This window comes from Mytilus trossulus, chromosome 11 (assembly GCF_036588685.1).
Source record: "Mytilus trossulus isolate FHL-02 chromosome 11, PNRI_Mtr1.1.1.hap1, whole genome shotgun sequence".
Classification (NCBI taxonomy): domain Eukaryota; kingdom Metazoa; phylum Mollusca; class Bivalvia; order Mytilida; family Mytilidae; genus Mytilus; species Mytilus trossulus.
In genome coordinates, this window is record NC_086383.1 from 47,353,989 (window position 1) to 47,375,056 (window position 21,068).

Sequence of the window (21,068 nt, forward strand, 5' to 3'; positions counted from 1 at the left end):
TTCATCAAAAAGTATATACAAGTAATTTATTTTATTTGTAAACAATACATACTGTAATCTAGTCTCAATTCATAACGTGTCAAAGAGTTATGTTTTAAAACAAGTGTATAAATAGTAAAATGAAATCCATCAACATACAAAACAAAAGTAGCATCTTGATCTGAAATGAAGTAACTTTCAATTTTGAAAAGATTGCCAAAAATTCCTCCTACAAAAATGCAAAAATTGCTAAATAATTTTTGCACTTACGTATTCAAAATGGTCTCTGACAAAAACCTCTCTCAAGAGTTCATGTGATGGGAAAGAGCAAACTAGTTTGACTGACAATTGATGTTGTGTGGTCCCCAAAATGAATTACAATAGTTTGAATTATTTTTTCAATTCATGGAGCCAAGAAAACTTTTATCATAGTTTTTACCATTAGTCTAAACTTGCAATTTTACAGTTATTCCTTTGTGAAACAATAGCTATAGTAGTCTATCTGTATGACAGTTATAATTTAAATACACTTCAAAGACAAAGTAACTGATGAACAGGAGACTATTTCTATGCTGTTGCTTTCTTCGGTTGTTTAGCTTCATATTCTTTCATCCTTTCTAAAATTACTGGACGGAAATGTCTGATTAGTCCCTGAAAAAGTAAAACATTGGGTCATATAACTATACAAAACAAAATTACTCTTTCTATCCAAGTATTATATCACTCCATGAAGGTTTGACAAAGTTACTGGTGTCTAATTTATTCAATCCCAAACTTAATGTTAATGTTAACTATAAAACAAGAATGTGTCCATAGTACACAGATGCCCCACTCGCACTATCATTTTCTGTGTTCAGTGGACTGTGAAAATTGGGGTCAGAACTTTAATTTGGAATTAAATTTAGAAAAATCATGTCATAGGGAACATGTGTACTAAGTTTCAAGTTGATGTAACTTTAACTTCATCAAAAACCTTGACCAAAAACTTTAACCTGAACTTCGCACTATCATTTTCTATGTTCAGTGGACCATGTAATTGGGGTCAAAACTATAATTTGGCATTAAAATTAGAAAGATCATATCATGGGGAACATGTGTACTAAGTTTCAAATTGATTGGACTTCAACTTCATCAAAAACTACCTCGACCAAAAAAACTTTAACCTGAAGTGGGACGAATGGACGAACGAACGGAGGCACAGACCAGAAAACATAATGCCCCCCTACTATCATAGGTGGGGCATAAAAATATCAATCAAGTAAATATCAGAAAATGACAAAAATTAAATATATAATTTTTTGCCTCAGACCAAGCTTTTTAATGAAAAAAATATTCTCCCTAAGACACATAAAAAAAACTTAAATCACAGGCTGTATCTACATGTTAAATGCAGTAAAACTATTATAAAAGAAAGGATATGGGTAAATTTCCATTCACTTAAACTAAAGTTATGGTTCGGAAACCATTTTTGTCTTGAAACGCCAATGCTGAGGACAACATCATCGCATTATATGAACCCAAAAGAAATTTTGCTGTCATATAAAGATTACCAGAAGGCATTGTGCCTGGCTAGAAAACCAGTGACAATTCTAGTCAATTAAGATTGGAGTCAAGCTCAACTGCCACATGCAGGATTTGGACTCACAAACAGAGTGGTGAAGTTAACTTTTAAGCTGTTCAACTACTTAAACCACTCCGCCACAAAGCCCTCTTTTCCACTTCTGCAAATTTAATTTTGGTCAGAATAAAAAAAAACTAACTGAGCAAATTAAGGCTGTTATATCTTTAAATCTTTTGCCAAGAACCCCACAATGCTTTGGTTTTTATTTCAAATTCAAATATTCACTAAATATCAAAACCAGTATGATTAATTTGAATATTAGCAGTGAACTTCCTTTAAAAGCCAATATAATAGTAATCGAGAATGTGTCCCCAGTACACAGATGCCCCATCTGCACTATCATTTTCTATGTTCAGTGGACTGTGAAATTGGGGTGAAACCTCTGATTTGGCATAAAAATTAGAAAGATCATATCATAGGGAACATGTGTACTAAGCAGTGTTCCAGCTTGAATCTTAGGGCAGAAGGGTGCTACTTGAATGAAAGGGCACTTTAGCGCAATAACCCAAAGTGTAAGGGCACTGTTTGGCAGTGTATTAATAACCTTGAATACATGTATATATATTGCTAGGCTCAGCTGCAGAACATTACTTGTATTTTAACCTTATACAGAAATTAATGTGTTCCAAGTGTTGGTTCCATTAAGATTTTTTTATTATCAAATTATATTACCATGACACAAAGCATATCATTTTAATTGATGTTAATTTATGCAAACTGCATTTTGATCAGGAAAAAAATCCTTAGAAAAATCTTTTTTTTTTAATTTTATAATTTATATAACTTAATTATACAGGTCTATAAAAATAAACAAGTAGTTCTGAAAGATGGAGCTAAACAAAATTGAATTTGTTATGTAGTTTATCTACATTCAAATTACTTGTTTAGACATACATGTATAGTATTTGTGTTATCATGGTTATTGAAAGTTACTTAACTTGTAATCCTTTAAATTGTTACAAAAAAGTATTAAGAAGTGCACACCAAAGTGCTCCTAAGTAGGGAGTTTTATAAATATAACAGGTGATACAAGAGATGATTATATTATAATGATGCAATAATACATTGCATATATTACAGTAGGTATAAACTCCATTATGGTTAAAAAATAAAAGCATTTGTTAAGTGCTCCTATGTAAGGAGGATTATAATACAAGAAATAAAACAGGAAGTGGTGCAATATTGTTATGTTCAAATACAAATTTCTTTGGTTCTTCTTTTAATTGTATACTCGTGGTTATAAAACAAAACGTTTTTACCAATCTACTAATTTAGTCAAAACTTAGTATGCCTTTTAAATTGTTTTAAATTTTATTTAAAAATATATTTTTTTATGTGTACATATGCTATAATACGTAAACATTACAAATGGCTGACATGGTCATTTTCATTCTGTATTAAATATCTAGTATTTGTTCAATTATCTTAAATCCACTAATTAGCAGTGAGCAATCATTAGCAGAGGTGATAAAACTGCCAAAGGCATTAGGTATTTAACTTAATCCTATTGTCAGTTAATTAGTGTTACACAATCAGGTAACAATTTCACCGGAAACGCCAGAAGGCATGTAATTTGTAAAATGTATCTTTTGAAAAGGCAGAGGGGGACATTCTTTGGCTTTGGAGGGCAGAAGGGCGGGGGTAAGGGCACCAAGGGCGGGGCGCCCTTCTATTGAGGGCAGGCGGGAACACTGCTAAGTTTCAAGTTGTTTTGACTTCAACTACCTTGACCAAAAACTTCAACCCGAAGCGGGACATACAGACAAATGAACGGACCAGAATACATAATGCCCCACTTCTATGCTAGGTGGACCATAACAAATTATAAGTGTTACCCGATTTTAAAACCAAATGCCTCTGAACATTGCATGGACAATAAAGTGAATTAGACGTACCTGTACAGGCCAAGCTGCTCCATCACCTAAGGCACAGATCGTGTGTCCCTCAATCTGCTTACTTAATTCATATAACATGTCTATCTCTGCAGGTCTGGCATTTCCAGTTTCTGAAGAAAAAGACTTCATTCATTGAACTATTCACATAAAAATAAACTGTTGACACAGAGATATGCCTTGCCTGTATGTTACTTTGATAGAAAAATGCAAATATTGAAATTAAAATAGCAAAACCTTATAGTTGGATATTTTTTGCTGGAATTATTTTTCGGAAAAATGTTTAAATTAAAATGGAGGTCTAACTAAAAATTCTTTTCATATGATATTTGCACTATTGATAAATGTCTCTACTTCATCACAGTTAATAAGACATACCATAAAAAAATAATTTGAAAATTTGATCCTATCTGTTATTGCAGAATTTGCATAGGTCCTTAAAGCGGGTGTACAATAAGGGGATTTTCTTCAAATCAGGTAAACAAAATATTTTGGCAGTTATTATTTTGGCGCATTCAAAACTTTTATCAATACCTTTGCAGTTTTAAATTGGCAGAATTTATTTTGGCAATTTTTGTTCTTACCGCTAAAATAAGCAAAAATAAACGAAAAATTAGCACCCAGCCAAAAATAACCCACTATATGGTACTTTGAAATGTAATTTAAAATATTCAAAATAAATGGTCCATGACTGACAGTACAGGGCTGAATAGTTTCAGTGGAAATAAGATATTTCCAAGTGCATACCAAATATCATTGACTTATCAAAGTCAGTTCCACTTAGACTGATCTATGACAAATAATTCAGAACATAAAAATCTCCTTATAAATGCTTATACAACATACCAAATATCTTTGACTTATCTTATAACAGAAACAGTCAACCTACTTCTACCAGAAGTTAAAATTCATTTTTTTATGGCCCCACAACGAAATTCCATCAACCACAACAAACCATTATACAGAGGTATTTTTTCTAAATACCTTCAGATATTGAGCTAATTTTTGGTTTGAGAGTTAATCATAATGAGTTACAGATCAAGTTTAAGTTTCGTTCCGCTCCTCTAATTTTTGCTGAAATTAAGGGCTTTGGACTTTGATAAATTGTTGAAAATCACAGTTATACAGATTTTTTTTCTAAATGCCTTCAGATATTGGGCTGAATTTTGGTTTGTGAGTTAACCATGATGAGTTACAGATCAAGTTTAAGTTTTAGGATGGATAATATTTATAAAGGTTGATGTTAATAATTTATAGTGGGAGTTTTTTTCTATTCTCATTTGCTTCCCCCCGACAAATGAGATTGTAAAAATTGGGGCCCCCTTAGTTTGCTTCCCTGGGCAACTGAGGGTTGATGTAACAGGTGATTGTTAATAAAATATGTTTAATATTAAAAAAAAAAAAGTTTAAGTTTTGTTCCTCTCCATTAATTTTTCCCTAAATAATAAAGGGTCTACAACTTTGAAAATTGTTGAAAATCACAGTTATACAGACTTTTTTCTATAGACCTCAACATTTTGAGCTGAGTTTTGTTAACAGTTATATAGATTTTTTTCTATAGGCCTCCACATTTTGAGCTGAGTTTTGTAAACAGTTAATTAATAATAATGAACATATCAATGTGAGACAACCATCATGTTTGTGTCCACATGTGTTATTGAAATTGAAGATTTTTCAACTTTTTGGGACGAGGCCATTCGTGTCGCTTTGACACATCTAGTTTTAAAATCTTACCAAATCTATTCATGATCTTTGCCATCCATCCACATCCTTCTCGACATGGTGTACACTAAAATTTAAAATAAAGCATTTTTTTAGAAATAAAGCTTGAACTTCACTTTGTACAGATTCTTCAAAGTTCATAGCCTAAAACTACCTAAATACTTTTGACTAAAGGAAATAAATTTACAAAATTTTAAACAGGTTCAGCTGTAAAATAAAATTATAGCTAGATAATATCTATAAGCATATATCAAAATCACATGACTATTATTTGTGGTATTTACAAATTAATCCACTTTCAAAGTGAATAATATTACCAAGTTTAAGCATTTTGGCAAATTATATGTTTATATCCCAAGTCTTTTTGTGCACTATTACTCAAAAATAAAATAGGATTCAGGTTCTCGTTAAGGCCAAAGATGAAAAAAACATGAACCAATATGTTCATTAAAGATTAAATGCAACAGTAGAGTTCTACAGGCCCTTCACGTCAGATTTTGATTAATACTGTTCATATCATTAGGATCCTCACACAATCAATGACCAAGAAATGGGAAATGAGAAGAAAATAGGAATGCAAAATTGAGCCTCAATGCTGCTTTTACAGACTTTCCATTTTGAGTTTACCTTTGATATGTTGTAGTATTTTGTTTTAGTATTTTAGATCCAAGATATATTGGCTTTCTCTTTGCTGTAAAGATTCTTGATATTTTCTATGTGAAGACTATTAACAACTTGAAGATAATTGTCAACTTAAATTTCACTAACATTTAATTGAGGGAAGTTATCTGCTGTATGTTTGAAAACCTATTACCTGTCCACAGCTTTCATGTTTATAAAATTCTATAAGACGAGATATACATCTAATCATATCAGCTTGGTTGTTCATGACTATAACTGCTGCTGTTCCTAAACCAGTCTGAGCCTGGACTAACCCATCAAAATCCATTGGCACATCTTCACACACACTAAAAGAACAATGATTAAATTAAAATGGAGGTCTAATTAAAAATTCTTTTCATATCATATTTGGACTTGAGACAAAGTCCTCTACATCACCTTTAATTAAACAGTCTTTTACACTGATTTCAGATAATAATACAAACTTAATTAATAGTGGTTATAGCAGAGTTTGCATCAGTCCTTAAAGTGGTTAGAAAAAAACCAATGACACACAAATTTAAAGACATTATTTCTTTTAAAAAAATATAGTTTTCAAGCACTCTTTTCCTCATATGTCATTCTCAGTTTATCTGGATATCAAATTATTTGTAGATAAATTTTTAGTTGGTTATTAATTATTTGTGGCTCATTAAATATTACTAAGTGGAATACAAAAAGTTTGTTTTGTTGTGCATTTGAGATTTCTAGCAGTACAGCAAATAATTGTTTGTAACTGAAATAAAAATCATGATATTAATCAAGACTAGACCACAGATGATAAATTGACTAACTGTATCTTTTTACTTACTCCACCATTTTACATTTTTTGTCAGAACCAATATTTACCTTTTTGGAATGACCGGTGTAGATGATCCCCCAGGTATAACTCCTTGTAGGTTGTCCCAGCCTCCTATCACACCTCCTGCATGTCGCTCTATCAATTCTCTCAGAGGGATAGACATCTCTTCTTCTACTGTACAGGGATTATTTACATTACCAGAAATATTGAACAGCTGCAAGCAACAAATAAAAAGAGTTCAAAACTGAATTTCAACCGTTTCCAAAAACGTCTTCATGTTCATCATCTGTTTGTATGTAAAGCAAAATATGTCTCTTTTTGGAAAAATTATGTTTACTGGTTTTATTTTCTCTAATCTTTTGATATCTTGTACTAATTAGCTCTAAGAAATAAGTTCAAACTATCTTAATCCTTATAAGCAAAATTGGGATTCCATTATTGTTATTTTGTTCAACAAAATTAAACAATTGTATAAATGCAACTTTTTTTTTAAATCTTGGGAGAATAATCCCATTGGTGAATATGTATGTAATCTGTACATGAAAGTAATAGACTTAAGTATCAAAAAATTTCAAGACACAAAGTAAACCTACATTGCATAGTATGTAGCTATATATAAAGAAAAGAGAAATGAAAAAGCAGAAATCCAAAATTAACATAACTAATCAACAGTAAATCAAAATTACAATTTTGAAAACAATCAGGGGATAAACTCTGGAACTGTTACAAATGTGAATACATCTTTACAAGATAGTTATGTTCCAGATCTAATATATAGATAAAAGATAAGGTAATACTAAAAGGGATCCTATGTCATCAAACACAAGCCAAATTTACTATTCAAGAGCCTATTGTACAGAAAATAAGTCCACTGTATTTATCTGAAAGTACCAGTATACAATGATTCCCATGAATCTGTATATTAAACCTTTAAATGACCTTCAGACTTAAAAATTTGTCATCAATTGGCTGCAGCATTTTCAGAAAAAATACCTTTGTCCCACGATTTCTTTCTCTTCCAAAACTGGCAAACCAACTGGCTCCTCTCCTACAAATGATCTACAATTACAAAAAAAAGTAATCAAAATCAGGTGTTAAACATACATGTTGTTATACTTAACACTAATTTACTGGATATTTAAGTCTAAGATACTTGATTTTTGTTATTATGTGCCTTTCCCAAGTCAGGAATCTGGTGTTCAGTGGTTGTTGTTTGGGATATTTGTTTTTTCTTAATTTGTTTTGTTATAAATTAGCCTGTTAATTATCTCAGTTGAATAGATTCATGTTTATCATTTCAGAGCCTTTTATAGCCAAACATTATGGTAATTTTTTTTTAATTGTAGAATGCTGTACATGTATAGCTGCCTATAATTGTCGGTGAAATAAAACTTGATGGAAACACTTAATGACTTATAGGCTATTGTAATTGTTCCGTTAAGAACATGTCCTCAATAGAAATATTCTATATAAGTATGTCTCCTGACAATTTGATTACTGTTATGTGTGGAAACATTATTTCTCACTGAGATACTGTCTTGCTTCGAATTCTATAATAAGACTTGTGTAACTTACTGGAGCTACGGCAACTGTTTCTACATTTGCCACTGTTGTAGGGCAACCAAATACGCCAACATCAGCTGGGAATGGGGGTTTAAGCCGGGGTTTTCCTGCTTTTCCTTCCAGAGATTCAATTAACGACTGAAAAATAAAACTATTTGTAAAACTGCAGAAGAATTAAAATACAAGAAACTGATTTAACAAACAGTAAATTGAACAGTTACAAAAATGTACTTGCATTACTTCCTCTTTCCATAAATTTGTGTTTCTATCATTTTATTTTCAAGCTGTAAAAATGATAAGTCAGTATCAAAATAGAAAGAGGCAAGTCATTATGGCATTCTTTATTTTTGAGCTTACAGTCTCTCCAAAGCCAGTTTTTGTGAACTACAAAATGTAGCTCATATATAATGGGCCAGTTTGTACTACAGGCATCATTTTCTGCAGTCTTAGATTTGTTAAGGTTCACTAGTATTAGGTTTTTTTTCTCTTTTAATACACTTCAGCAGGGTTTCCCCTGGGTCAATTATTTTTTTCGCCACCTCTTTCGCCAAAACAATATATTTTTCGCCACTTTATTATTTTTTTCGCCAAATAACATAACTATATTTTTCGTTTAAAATTACGTTTTTTTCTACCCCCTCCACCTTTCCCTTAAATAAGATGATTTTGCCCATTGTGTCTATGATTATGCGCACAAACTTATTTTAGAGTTTACATGTTAATGAATAAACACTAAAAATTTACTTTAAAACAACAGATTTTTTTAATTAAAAAGGAAAAACTATTCATTGTATTTTAAACAACTGTTCTAATTGATTGGGCCACTATACTTTTAATAATTAAGAAGATATACGTCCTGAAATATAACAAAATTAATGGACATGTTTTGATTATATAATACCAGTATAGTTCGTAGGGAAAGTTTCTTTAAAAGAAAAATACTGATGTTCCCTTTTGTACTAAGATGTTTTTTTTACAATCAAACAAAAGCTTTTATCACATGAAATTGATCCCTCGTTTCATGTGTAGTCATTACATTGAAGGGTTACTCTCATTCGAGCCAACCTTTTGGATATATTTCTTCATAACGACAGTTTTCTTTTCTTGACCATCGTAAATAAAAAAAGTTGAGACGAAAAACTAGGCTTGAAAAACGTGTGTCACTCAAACGACTTTAAAAACGTCTTCCTTATCAGTTACCGATATTTAAGTCAAAGGATAATTAAAGTATTAAATCTGAGATTTTCCTTGCTTTTGGACATTTTTCGTCACAACAACAGCTTTCTTTTCTAAACTATCTTTAAAAGCGGAGGAGACGTCAAAAGTTTGCTTCAAACACGTGCTCCGCAAAGTGGTAAATAAATTCTGTATGTGACATTTAGCAGAAGCCATTTAATTAACCATATCATTTTGTCAAACAATTCAATCAACACCTTTATTAATATAGTCCTTTGTTGTCGATAGCTTTAAAATGCAATCAGCTGATTAATGATTTTCTGTCCAAAACTTAATGAGGTCAAGGTGAATTCCGAGTATTGTCTGATCGGGTAAAGTAAATAAACAAGATGGAGGAAAATAAATCGTTCTATATATTTCTTTCGCCAAATTCTTTCGCAAATGACGAATTTTTATCGCCAAAATTATTATTTTTTCGCAAATTGCGAAAATGGCGACCGCCAGCGGAAACCCTGCTTCAGTATTTACTACCTGATTTCTTCATTAACATTGTACTAGAACTTACTGTTTCTTCTCCACATATATATGCTCCTGCTCCACGGTGAACAAACACATCAAAATCATAGCCAGACCCACATGCATTTTTACCAATAAGTCCATTAGCATAGGCCTCTTTAATGGCAACTTGGAGATTAGAAGCTTCATTATAAAACTCTCCTCTAATGTAAATGTAGGCTGCCACAGCCCCCATAGATCGTCCTGCGACAAGGCACCCTTCCACCAATTTATGTGGGTCATGTCGCATGATTTCTCTGTCTTTACAAGTACCTGGTTCCCCTTCATCTGCATTCACTACAAGGTATTTAGGTCTACCATCACTGGGTTTATTCATGAAACCCCACTTCATTCCAGTAGGGAAGCCAGCACCTCCTCTTCCTCTTAAACCAGAATCTTTCATCTCTGAGAGTATCCAATCATGGCCTTTCAGCAGAATTTCTTTGGTCTTATACCAGTCACCCTAAAATAGGAGACCAATTCATCTTTAACAGAAGTACGAGGTTTTTGAAAACACATATGCATGGTCTAAATAGATAAATGGTGAGGTGTGTGCTCACTGGTTGGTCTGTACACCATATATATTGTAGGTCTATCTGGACATATTTGTTTGTTGTTGATTGGTCCTGAATTTTTTTTAGGAGGTTGTTGTTTGAGTGTGCTCTGCAAATTTTTTTTTATAATTCCTTTCATCCTTCATCATGTTCATATGTCTTGATAACTAGGGATGTATATATAGATTTTTAATAGTTATTTTAAAATTTATACATTGGAACTTTTTACTAACCCATATTATGTTTTGTTTGAATCCAGATATCTCATGTTCAAGACACCACTTATAATTTCATCAAACATTTTAATTGATCATTTTGATGTGAATTTTAATGTGAAATAGGCCAATAATGATTTTAACTATTAGATCAATCAAAGGCAACCAATGCTGTGAGGATTAGCTATATAGACTAATCATTTAACCAAAATTCTTTATCTAAATCTTGAATCGACAATTCTAAAATTGGTGTCTGAAATTAACTGGTTAGTTATTTACCTCAGACTCTCTCTGTCTCTAGGACCAAAAAATATACCTATTTAAAACCTTTTGAAATAAATAAAGGTGTAACCAATAATCAAAATGTCTATATCAGGATACAATCACTCTATGAAATACTACTCTTGTTTATAACAGTAGTATGTACTCACCCTTGACATAGCACCCTTGAGTTTCCAGTCATGGCGTCCATATAAATTTGTGAAAATTCTATCTTCATCTTTCAAGGGACCAAATTTTGTCTGAAAAAATAGACGAGTCACTGTATACAATACATGTAGGCAAAGCATGCAGAACACCAAATAATAATCTTGTAAGACACATTCATAATGAACATGTATTTTAATGCCACGTTACAATCATGAATGTATACATATTTTAGATACTGGATTCTTAAGTATTCAACAAATTTTCTTGAATTAAAATAAGCAAGCGATATGGGCTTTGCTCATTGTTGATGGTTGTACAGTGACCTACAGTTTACTTCTGTATTATTTTGGTCTTTTGTTGAGAGTTGTCTCATTGGCAATCATATCACATCTTCTTTTTTTATAAAGATATTGATCAATTTTACAGCCTTCTGTTTCTGTCCATCTTTTCTTGTTTACAAATGCAAGATAAACATGATAAAGGCAAAATGTAAGTGCAAAAACTCTTTATAAGAAGTGAAGTGATGATTTCATTCATACACATTTTGTAATCTTTCTTATAGATTTTGTATAAAAATATTGTATCACATTTTTTATATTTACCGTTTAATTGCTGTGTAATGAAGTTTTCAAATTCAAAGGGAAACAAATTCAAAAAAAATTTAAAAACCAGGAAATTTTTCATACAAATATCTAAGGAGTCAACTTATTGTTTCTGTTACATTGTATAGTGTCTTTATAGTGGAAATTGTACTGCTTGCCTTTTTTGCCATTTCAGTTTGAGACATTTAAAACAAAAAAAAATCCACAAAACAATTTTTATAAGAGTACACAGGCTGAAATGTCACCTACATGTTACAATTAATCCTTAAACCAAAACTTAATATTTTCTAAAGATTCACAACACTGAGGTAAAGGTCAGACAAAATCTGGTCAGATATAACAATTAATCCTTATATCAAATACAGTTGACGGACTATTTAAAGCATTCAAGAAACAGTATAAACATGATAAACAAATATACATTGCCATTGGACAATGAAATGAGGTCAAGGTCTGATGAACCCTTCCCAGACAGACATGTACAAAAGATGTAGGTTTACACTGTATATTCATTTCATACATCAAATATAGTTGATTCATTACTTAAAGTATTTAAAAAACAGATCAAAACACAAGAAAATATACATGTAAAGCATCAATTGGCTAATTAAATTGAACCATAAAAATGATGCCTATCTGACAGACATGTACACCTTTAATAAATAATTTCATACCACAAATAGTTGACCCACTGCTCACAGTATTTGAGAAATATAACACTTAAACCTTGATAACTGATCTATGAAATAAAGTTGATGTCAGGTGAACCAAATAGAGTTTTCCTTTTACTCATATTCAGTATTTATTTTATAGGAAGGGGGAGGGATTGGAATCTATTCCAAACATGAGCTACTATTATGCATTCTGATTACCTTAACCCTTTCACCAACGAGTCCCGGTTTACCGGGATTCACGCTTCAGACAGCTGACGATGAGTCCCGTTTTACCGGGATCGGAATACCTCTTTTATATTTCCCACTCAAACAGTGCAAACATGAGTTATCTTTCTTTGATGAATAATCCGGATGAAAGTGTAAACATGGCCTTTCTGTTTGTTGAAAACCGTGTCAAAATCAGAGGAAATTTACGGAATTTACGAGAATTTGAAATGAGGGAACATTTTTTTTGAAAGAATATGGAAGAATTGAAGCCAAACTAGTATACTTTTTTGACATAAAATGTCGTTTTATGTACAAAACACTTGGAATGGACATCGATCATTGTGAGGAATTTGTACAGCCTCATAAAAATTTTCAAAATTTAACTGCTTTGGGTTAAAAAAATTATGATTTGGGGTGAAATAGCCGAATTTTGATAATTTCAACTAGATAATGCCGAAAATTCAAAAATTTGAATATTTTATGAAGAAAAAATTGTCAAAACATGAACAAAACTGTGAACATGTTGTAAGTGAATGAAATAAATACACAAATAATTATAAACAAGTTTATATTGACATTTATTATGAAGATCTCCCACTTGAGTAATAGTAGCCAGGGAAGCCATCGTCTCAGAGTAGTTTCTGTCAGGGCAGCAATCGGTGGAAGGGTTAACAATCTTTTAGATTGTTGTTAAAAAAAATATGTGATTGATAAGTGTACATGTACATTCATATGACCTAGACAAACACCGTATTTATATACTTACATGTAGCATTAAATGCTAATACATGACTTAAACATTTATACATTGTATGTGCATGTACATGTACTATTAATGATACATGTAAAACTAACCTTTTCTGCTGGTTTTGTACTATTTTCTCTTATGCAGATGCTAATCTGAGGTAAAACTGTTGAAAATAAAATTCCCATTAGTTCACACTTATACATTCTAACCAACAGATATGAACTATAAAACATATAATAATAAACATGATAAATGACCTAAGTGATATTCGTTTATGTGTATAAATAAAATGGAGGTGTGGGGTTCTTTTTCCTAGTACTGGACAGACTCCAGTGCTAGAGTGTGGAATATCCCAGATTAACATCCATGAGACCTAAAAAATAAACAACTATTAACAAAAATCTAGAACTAACATGACTAATTTTTGCAGAGATTTTTTAATTTTACTGTTTTCTTTCATCTAATAGCTTGGTTTTTATGCAGAGCATTGATGGGGCACGAAAGTGTTCCTTCAATATATTAATTAATTTGCCAACAAATGAGCAAGACTTTGAACATATTTGGACAGGGTGTATGACCAAAATGGCCTATAGTTTAATGGTTTCATGGCCGAAATGTCTCAAATGCATAATGATCTAGGCAACTTGAAGTCATTTTCCAATGGCAATTGCTCATAATTAATAAGGTATTTTCTGAATTTTTTCCACTTCGGAAACCTTATACATTTGTAAAATAGAAGCCTATCATAATAAAATAATTGACGTCCTTTAGCTTGCAAGTTACATATTGAAGTTATACAAAAAGTTGAAAAACACTAAAATTCATATCCGTGGGACGTTAGCCATTTATAGGGCTTGTAAAATTAAGGGTGGCTGCAGGTAGATGAAACTTACATATTTAAACAATAAATGAAGAGATATTAAAATGAAAAATGAACAACTTGATACCCGATTTATACAATTCAAAGGCAGTTAGTCGGTACCAGAAGTGACGAAGCAGCGCATCTATTTTGGAATGGCAAATATCCACAGCAGTTGGACAACAGAGTAATCTCGGACTAATCAGCAAAAGACATCATACATGTACATGTATATATATTCTCAAAGACAGAAATAGATGTCCGAGTGTTTGTGCTTTATATGTGGTGTCATTTTTTTCCTTGACAATTTGTAAGGTTCATTTTCTCTTAATTTACCTGTCTGCCACTTTAAATTCTGAGAAATTCGACAGAGACTGGACATTGTTGTTCTCTGACTGCCCTTGATTTGTACCTGACGACGTCAACTAGAAATATTTTCTCCTTCAGAAAATCACCCTTGTTTAAATCGTTTTGGTGATTGGTCAAAGACAAATTTGAGTTACTTCCCTTTGATTATGAAAGATTTTATACAACACAAAGTTTAGCTTCCTAAAAAGCTTGACTGAATGTATTGGTCGTTTCTGAATCGTAGTTAGACTAATGAGGGGGGATAGGACCTTTATCGGGACTCCGGGATCGGGTGTTTTTAAGCTCGGGATTTCGGGATTGACCCTTTCGGGATTTGGGATTTCTTTTTTCGAATTTCGAGACCTCGGGATTTCGTATTTTTCCAGCCCGGGATTTCGGGATTTCGTGTTTTTAAGCTCGGGATTTCGGGATCAGGACCCCTCCTATCCCCCCTCACTAATGCTAATGCGCATCTTTTAAAAAAATAAGGTTACAAAACTATGAAATTTCAACTTATTCGAAATATCTTGAATACGGTGAATTTCGTACTTTATTTGGCCTTAATATTTTATAACATTTTTGATTCGAGCGTCACTGATGAGTCTTATCATAGATATCCAGGTGTAATGATAAGTCCTTATACTAAGGCTATTTTTTTCTGTAGATTTGGTTTTCATTTTTAATTACCATGCATTGTCAAGCTTGGTAACTCAAAATTATTTGTCAGTAACTAAATGTACGATGCTGTCCCATACTGAACCTTCTGACCTTGTTTGTTTACATTTAAATTTCAATGGCGTCAAAATCACGTGATGTCAATTCGTTCTACCCAATCAAATTGCTCTACTGTCAATTAGGGGATTTTTCAGTCTACGGCAATTACGTTATTTCTTTGTGGGATATTGCTTCAAAATAGTTTGCAATAATTTTGGGTTTTATTCAACAGGAACACTCTTTTTTTGCCATCCCCTTTGACATCAATGGAATTCTGTATGAATTCTTACCTACATTCCTGATGGTCAGAATATCGATCTTTTTATAATGAATAAAAAGAAAATTAAATGTAAATTGTTTTTTATTAACCTAATCGATATTCCTGTACAAAATTATGGCATGGGCATCGTTTTTTCAATTAGTTTTCCTTTCATTTTGGTTGGGGTTTTTTTCGCGGGAAAATCGCGAAAGACGTAAGGAGCATTTCATTTTAAATTCCTAAAAATACAATTTGCTTGACCTGTATTGCCTGCCACAAGATTGATGACGCTGAATGGAATGTACACAAAGCAATGGAGGCCGGAAATGGGATTTTGTGAAGTTCTAGAATGTTTTTAGACATTCGGAAGTCGGGATTGAAACGGGCATTAGAAAATTGGCATTTTTTTTTAGCAATAATTGAGAACAACAATGAAAACTTACCTTCAGAAACGTTTTTCTATTCAAAAGTGCAGAAAAAACATATTCTGCACTGTTTTTCTACGCCGGAAGTAGCATAGTGACGTCAATACAGAGTTTCCCCGTGTGTTAAGTTTAAACACAAATACCTAACGAACTGACAAGATGAACGATTTTAGACTACGGTAGGATACCAGGAATAAATTTAGTATATACACCAGACGCGCGTTTCGTCTACAAAAGACTCATCAGTGACGCTCGAATCCAAAAAAGTTCAAAAGGCCAAATAAAGTACGAAGTTGAAGAGCATTGAGAACAAAAATTCCCAAAAGTTTTACCAAATACAGCTGAGGTGATCTATGCCTGAGGTAGAAAAGCCTTAGTATTTAAAAAAAAATCAAAAATTTGAAAACAGTAAAATTTTAGTTAGTCAAGTTAGTCAATAATTGGTTGGTTAGGTGTTCTACTGTTTATCGTCGGAGAACAATGAGTCATTGTTCTCCGACGATAAACAGTAGAACACCTAACCAACCAATTATTGACAATCATGATGATTAAACGAAGTTTAATGTTCAGTGGCAAATATTACTAACATATCAGGACAAGAATTTTTTTTTGAGATGTGAAAAGGAACCCTGATTAATACTACAGCTGAACAACAGGCTGTCGGGTTTTAAACTTGATACTTGATAGTTCTCAAACACGACATTCGCCCACAGGAAGAAGTGCCGCTATATTCAGACCATAATCTATCTCTGAGCCGACTAGTTACAACTCTTATTTATTACTTATTGCTTAGCGGAGCATGATATCATTATGTACGGCCACACTTTTTGGCCGGAAGTCCTCCGTTAACAATGGAAAAATGACTGATGACATATCACGGATTTTCTTTTATCACAATCCTTGTCCGGCTGGAAATGTTAAGTTGTACTGCTGAATAGACAGATGATCAGATGTATACATGGTAATGGACTCGCATGAATCAGGAAAATCGATCTCGGATGGAAAACTGTTGTACTTAGATTTCGTTCCTTAAATGAGCTTGTTTATTTATTTATAATTACTTACAAGTATTATCGTTCATATAAATATACAGTTGATTTCTGTTGCTTAATGGATCTTGTATAATTGATTTCATTTATGTTCAATTTAATTGTTGACTTTCATAAATCTTTTAATTCAAAGTGATCTTCAACTAATTTTATTGTTTATCAGATAGTTTCCTCAAGGATTTGTATAGTTAGACTAACTATACAAATCCTTGGTTTCCTCAAATAACCAGGTAAAATCTAAATAGGTAATTAAAGAATAAACCAGAAACAGATTTTTACCCTTATGGCCATCATTTTTACTATGTTTATATTTAGAAATGAAAATAATTAAAATAATTTGTTTTTGTTCTAATTGAGATTGTGACACAGTGATGACTGCTGTACTCCTATTTTGACAATTTTACCTTTTTATGTCTGTTTTTTTTTCACGCATCTTTGTTAATATAATGGAATTAAAGCGACTGTCATACAATTGTGAGGTTTAGCGCTTTTTAAATCAGGTCCAATCCACTATTTTCTACACTTGAAATGCCTGTACCAATGCAGGAATATGACAGTTGTTGTCCATTCGTTTGATATGTTTTATCATTTGATTTTGCCATTTGATTAGGGACTTTCCGTTTTAAATTTTCCACGGAGTTCAGTATTTTTGTGATATTACTTTTTGGGTATAATGAGCTGCTGTTTTGAGTGATCTACATATGAAATGAAATATCGTTTATACGGTCAACGAAATCCACTTTCTTAAAATTTCCGTCCAAAATCGCGGATAAAAGAAGGAAATCTGGAAAGTTTCAAATTCAAAGATCATGTGTACGGGAATGGTTCTGCGTTTTCCACTACACATTATATTCCGTTTCTTAACAACGATACAACGACTGGAAACCGCTAAAGAAGATGCGAAAATGAATGCTTCTATATATAGAGGGCTATCATAAGTCTAAACTTAATTTGAGACTTTTCTTACTATACATCTTGGGCTTCTTAAAACATTGATGCAACATTTACTTCTGGAAACCGAGCAATTACTAAGCGAAACCGTCGGACACTCATGTCCATAATGTCATTGGTATTCTACGGACGACAAAGAATTGCCTTGTGTGGCGACAAAGTTGATGATACTGATAAGGTAGGCAGTATCAACTAAAAAAAATCAAAGAATTTCTTAATTTCAGAATTGGCGCTGGTGATTCAATTCTAGAGAAACATCTTAACTCATGTAAGAAAAATTTGTAAGGGTTCCACCGAACCCAGTGTCTCGCCTACTTTTGCTGTTAATCACACATTCAACAAAAATGATGAAAAAAAATCAATAAAATTATTCCTCTTAGTTGATACTATCTTTTGATTGTCAGAAGCATCTGTCTAAGTTTGTTAAAAATCCAGGCTAGTTTAAGAATCTTAAAAATGTTTTAAAAACTTTAACCACAGAGTGAATGTAGTGTTTCCTTGCAGAAAAAAAATAAGTTCATTTATAAGTAAAATACAGAAAAATGGAATTTTATTTTTACAAAATTTACTTCTGAATACTATCTTCTGATCATAAACAAGGTTCTGGCCAAGTTCGGTACAATTCAGGATAGTTTAAGAAAGTTATTAAAATTTTAAAAACTTTAACCACAGAGTGAATGTAATGGTTCCTTGCAGAAAAACTAAGTCCATTTATAAGTAAAATACGAAAAAAATGAAATTTTATTTTAAAAATAATTACTCCTGGATACTATCTTATGAACATAAACAAGCTTCTGTCCAAGTTTGGTAGAAATCCATGATATTTCAATAAAGTTATTAAAATTTCAAAAACTTTAACCACAGAGTGAATAATTGTGGACGCCGCCGCCGACACCGACGACGACGACGACACCAATGCCGACGGAATGTAGGATCGCTATGTCTCACTTTTTCGATTAAAGTCGAAGGCTCGACAAAAACCGTTCCTACTCTTCCATAACTTCACAAAACGACCTATTGTTGTGTTTAAGAGAAAACATACAAACAAGATTGACTTGATTGCCAGCAAATTAAAGCACAAGCTATTTGGCCCGTATAATGGAATACAATGTGACGACATATATATAATAGACTCTAGTAATTTGGAGCAACTTGGTCTTGTCATCTGTTATACAGTCGATTGGTATTCAAAGGAGCGCTTATTATAATTTATCATCGGCAATGCGAAAATATTACTGGCATAGAAAATGCAAAATTGAAAACAAAGTTATAGGGTTTCTTATAGTAACGCTGGGTTAGATACTCAACTGTGCAGTTCCAAAACCTTAGACGGCGCCGCCAACATGTCAGGAAAATATAATGGTTGTGCTGTCAAGTTCCGTGAACAATCTCAAAAGGCCGTTTATCATCACGAATGTTATTCACATGATTTGAACTTAGTACTATACATAAATTATTATTATAGAGATATGTCTCGCCTTTTTGTAATTTTGATTATGCAAATGTTGAAATCAAAACAGCAATACGTTAACATCTTACACAAGTTATGCAAAGTCAATGAACCATGACTGAGTACCATGACTCAACAATCTCCATGTAAATGAGATGTGCCAATGCAAATGCAACTGCATATCAAATACCATTGACTTATTATAAGTCGTTCCCAAACCTAAATACAAACATTAACTTGTAAACTATGAAAAAGATTCAAAGTCAATGAACCATGAAGATGGGGTGGGGCTAATTAATCTCCATGGAAACGATAATTGCAGATGCCAATAAATATGCATACCAAATATCATTGACTTAACATTAGCAGTTCATCTTAAACTGAGCTAATCACAAACTAATACATGTAAACTAAGATAAGTTTAAAAGTCATTAGACTGTGACTGAGGGGCGATCGAGGTCAAATATTCTCCGTGGGAATGAGACGTGCCAATGCTAATGCAACTGAATACCAATTAACATTGGCCTTCCACTTATTGTTCCCCTTGAAATGACCTAATCACAAACTAAGACTGAAAACTTTGAAAACATTTCAAAGTCAATAGACAATGACTAAGGGGGTGGAGCCGAATTATCTCCATGGAAATGAAATATGCCAATGCTTATACAACTGCATACCAAATATCACTGAACTACCACTTGTGGTTCCACATAAAATGACATAATCACTAACTAATACATGTTATATATAAGCAAAAGTTTCGAAGTCTTTATATAGACCATGACAGAAGGGACAGTGCCAAATAATCTTCATGGAAATGAGATGTACCAATGCTTATACAACTGCAAATATAAGAATAGTTATCAAAGGTGCCAGTTTTATAAGATATGAGTGCCAATAAGACAACTCTCTATCCAAGTAACAAATGATATTGGTAAAAGTACGGTCTTCAACATGGAGTCCTGGCTCACACCGAACAGCAAGCTATAAAGGTTTTTTGAAAAATGACTAGTTATAAATCATTCAAATGGGAAAAACAACGGTCTAATCTATATAAAAAACGTGAAACGAGAAAGTCGTATGAACCAAATCAACAAACGGCAACTACCGAACATCAGGTTCCTGACTTAGGACAGGTGCAAACAAATGCAGCGGTTTAAATGTTTAAATAAGTAACAACCTTCAGTCTTACTTAAAACAATAGTGTAACATCACAACATAGAAAGACACACTATAAAATATTAATTGAAATGGTTTATACATACGCTGATCGAATAAATTTGATCTATGACACAAGGTAAATACAAAATCAATAAAAGATGGGACGAATAAATAAAGGCAACAGTAGTTCACCGCTGTGACATGTTAAATAATTTCAGAAAGTCAACCTTATAAAAACAACACACGATTTATAGTACACATTTGCCTATGTAAATTTTAAAACTGTTTGTATGTACATTGAACGACAAATTTATGTGACGTATTAAAATTTTCTGACGTCAGACACTCAAATCAATCAATGTGTTCGTAGATAGAAGATGTTTTTGTGTTCTGTTAAATTGTCCCTTTTAAAATTGTTATACGATGATGACTGATGTACCCATATTTTGACTA

General features: G+C 32.4%; 1 protein-coding gene across 1 annotated transcript; it reads right to left on the reverse strand.

Annotated features, from left to right (window-relative positions):
• On the reverse strand, positions 1–14,739 carry LOC134691223 (NADH dehydrogenase [ubiquinone] flavoprotein 1, mitochondrial-like). The gene is made up of 11 exons (XM_063551583.1): positions 14,595–14,739; positions 13,507–13,562; positions 11,171–11,260; positions 9,981–10,433; positions 8,252–8,377; positions 7,670–7,735; positions 6,724–6,890; positions 6,029–6,182; positions 5,227–5,281; positions 3,496–3,605; positions 1–630 (listed from the first exon to the last, which is right to left on the reverse strand). The coding sequence occupies exons 1-11, from the start codon at positions 14,638–14,640 to the stop codon at positions 547–549; spliced, it is 1,407 nt and encodes a 468-aa protein (XP_063407653.1). The 5' UTR covers positions 14,641–14,739; the 3' UTR covers positions 1–546.
• Between the last annotated feature and the right edge of the window lie 6,329 nt (positions 14,740–21,068).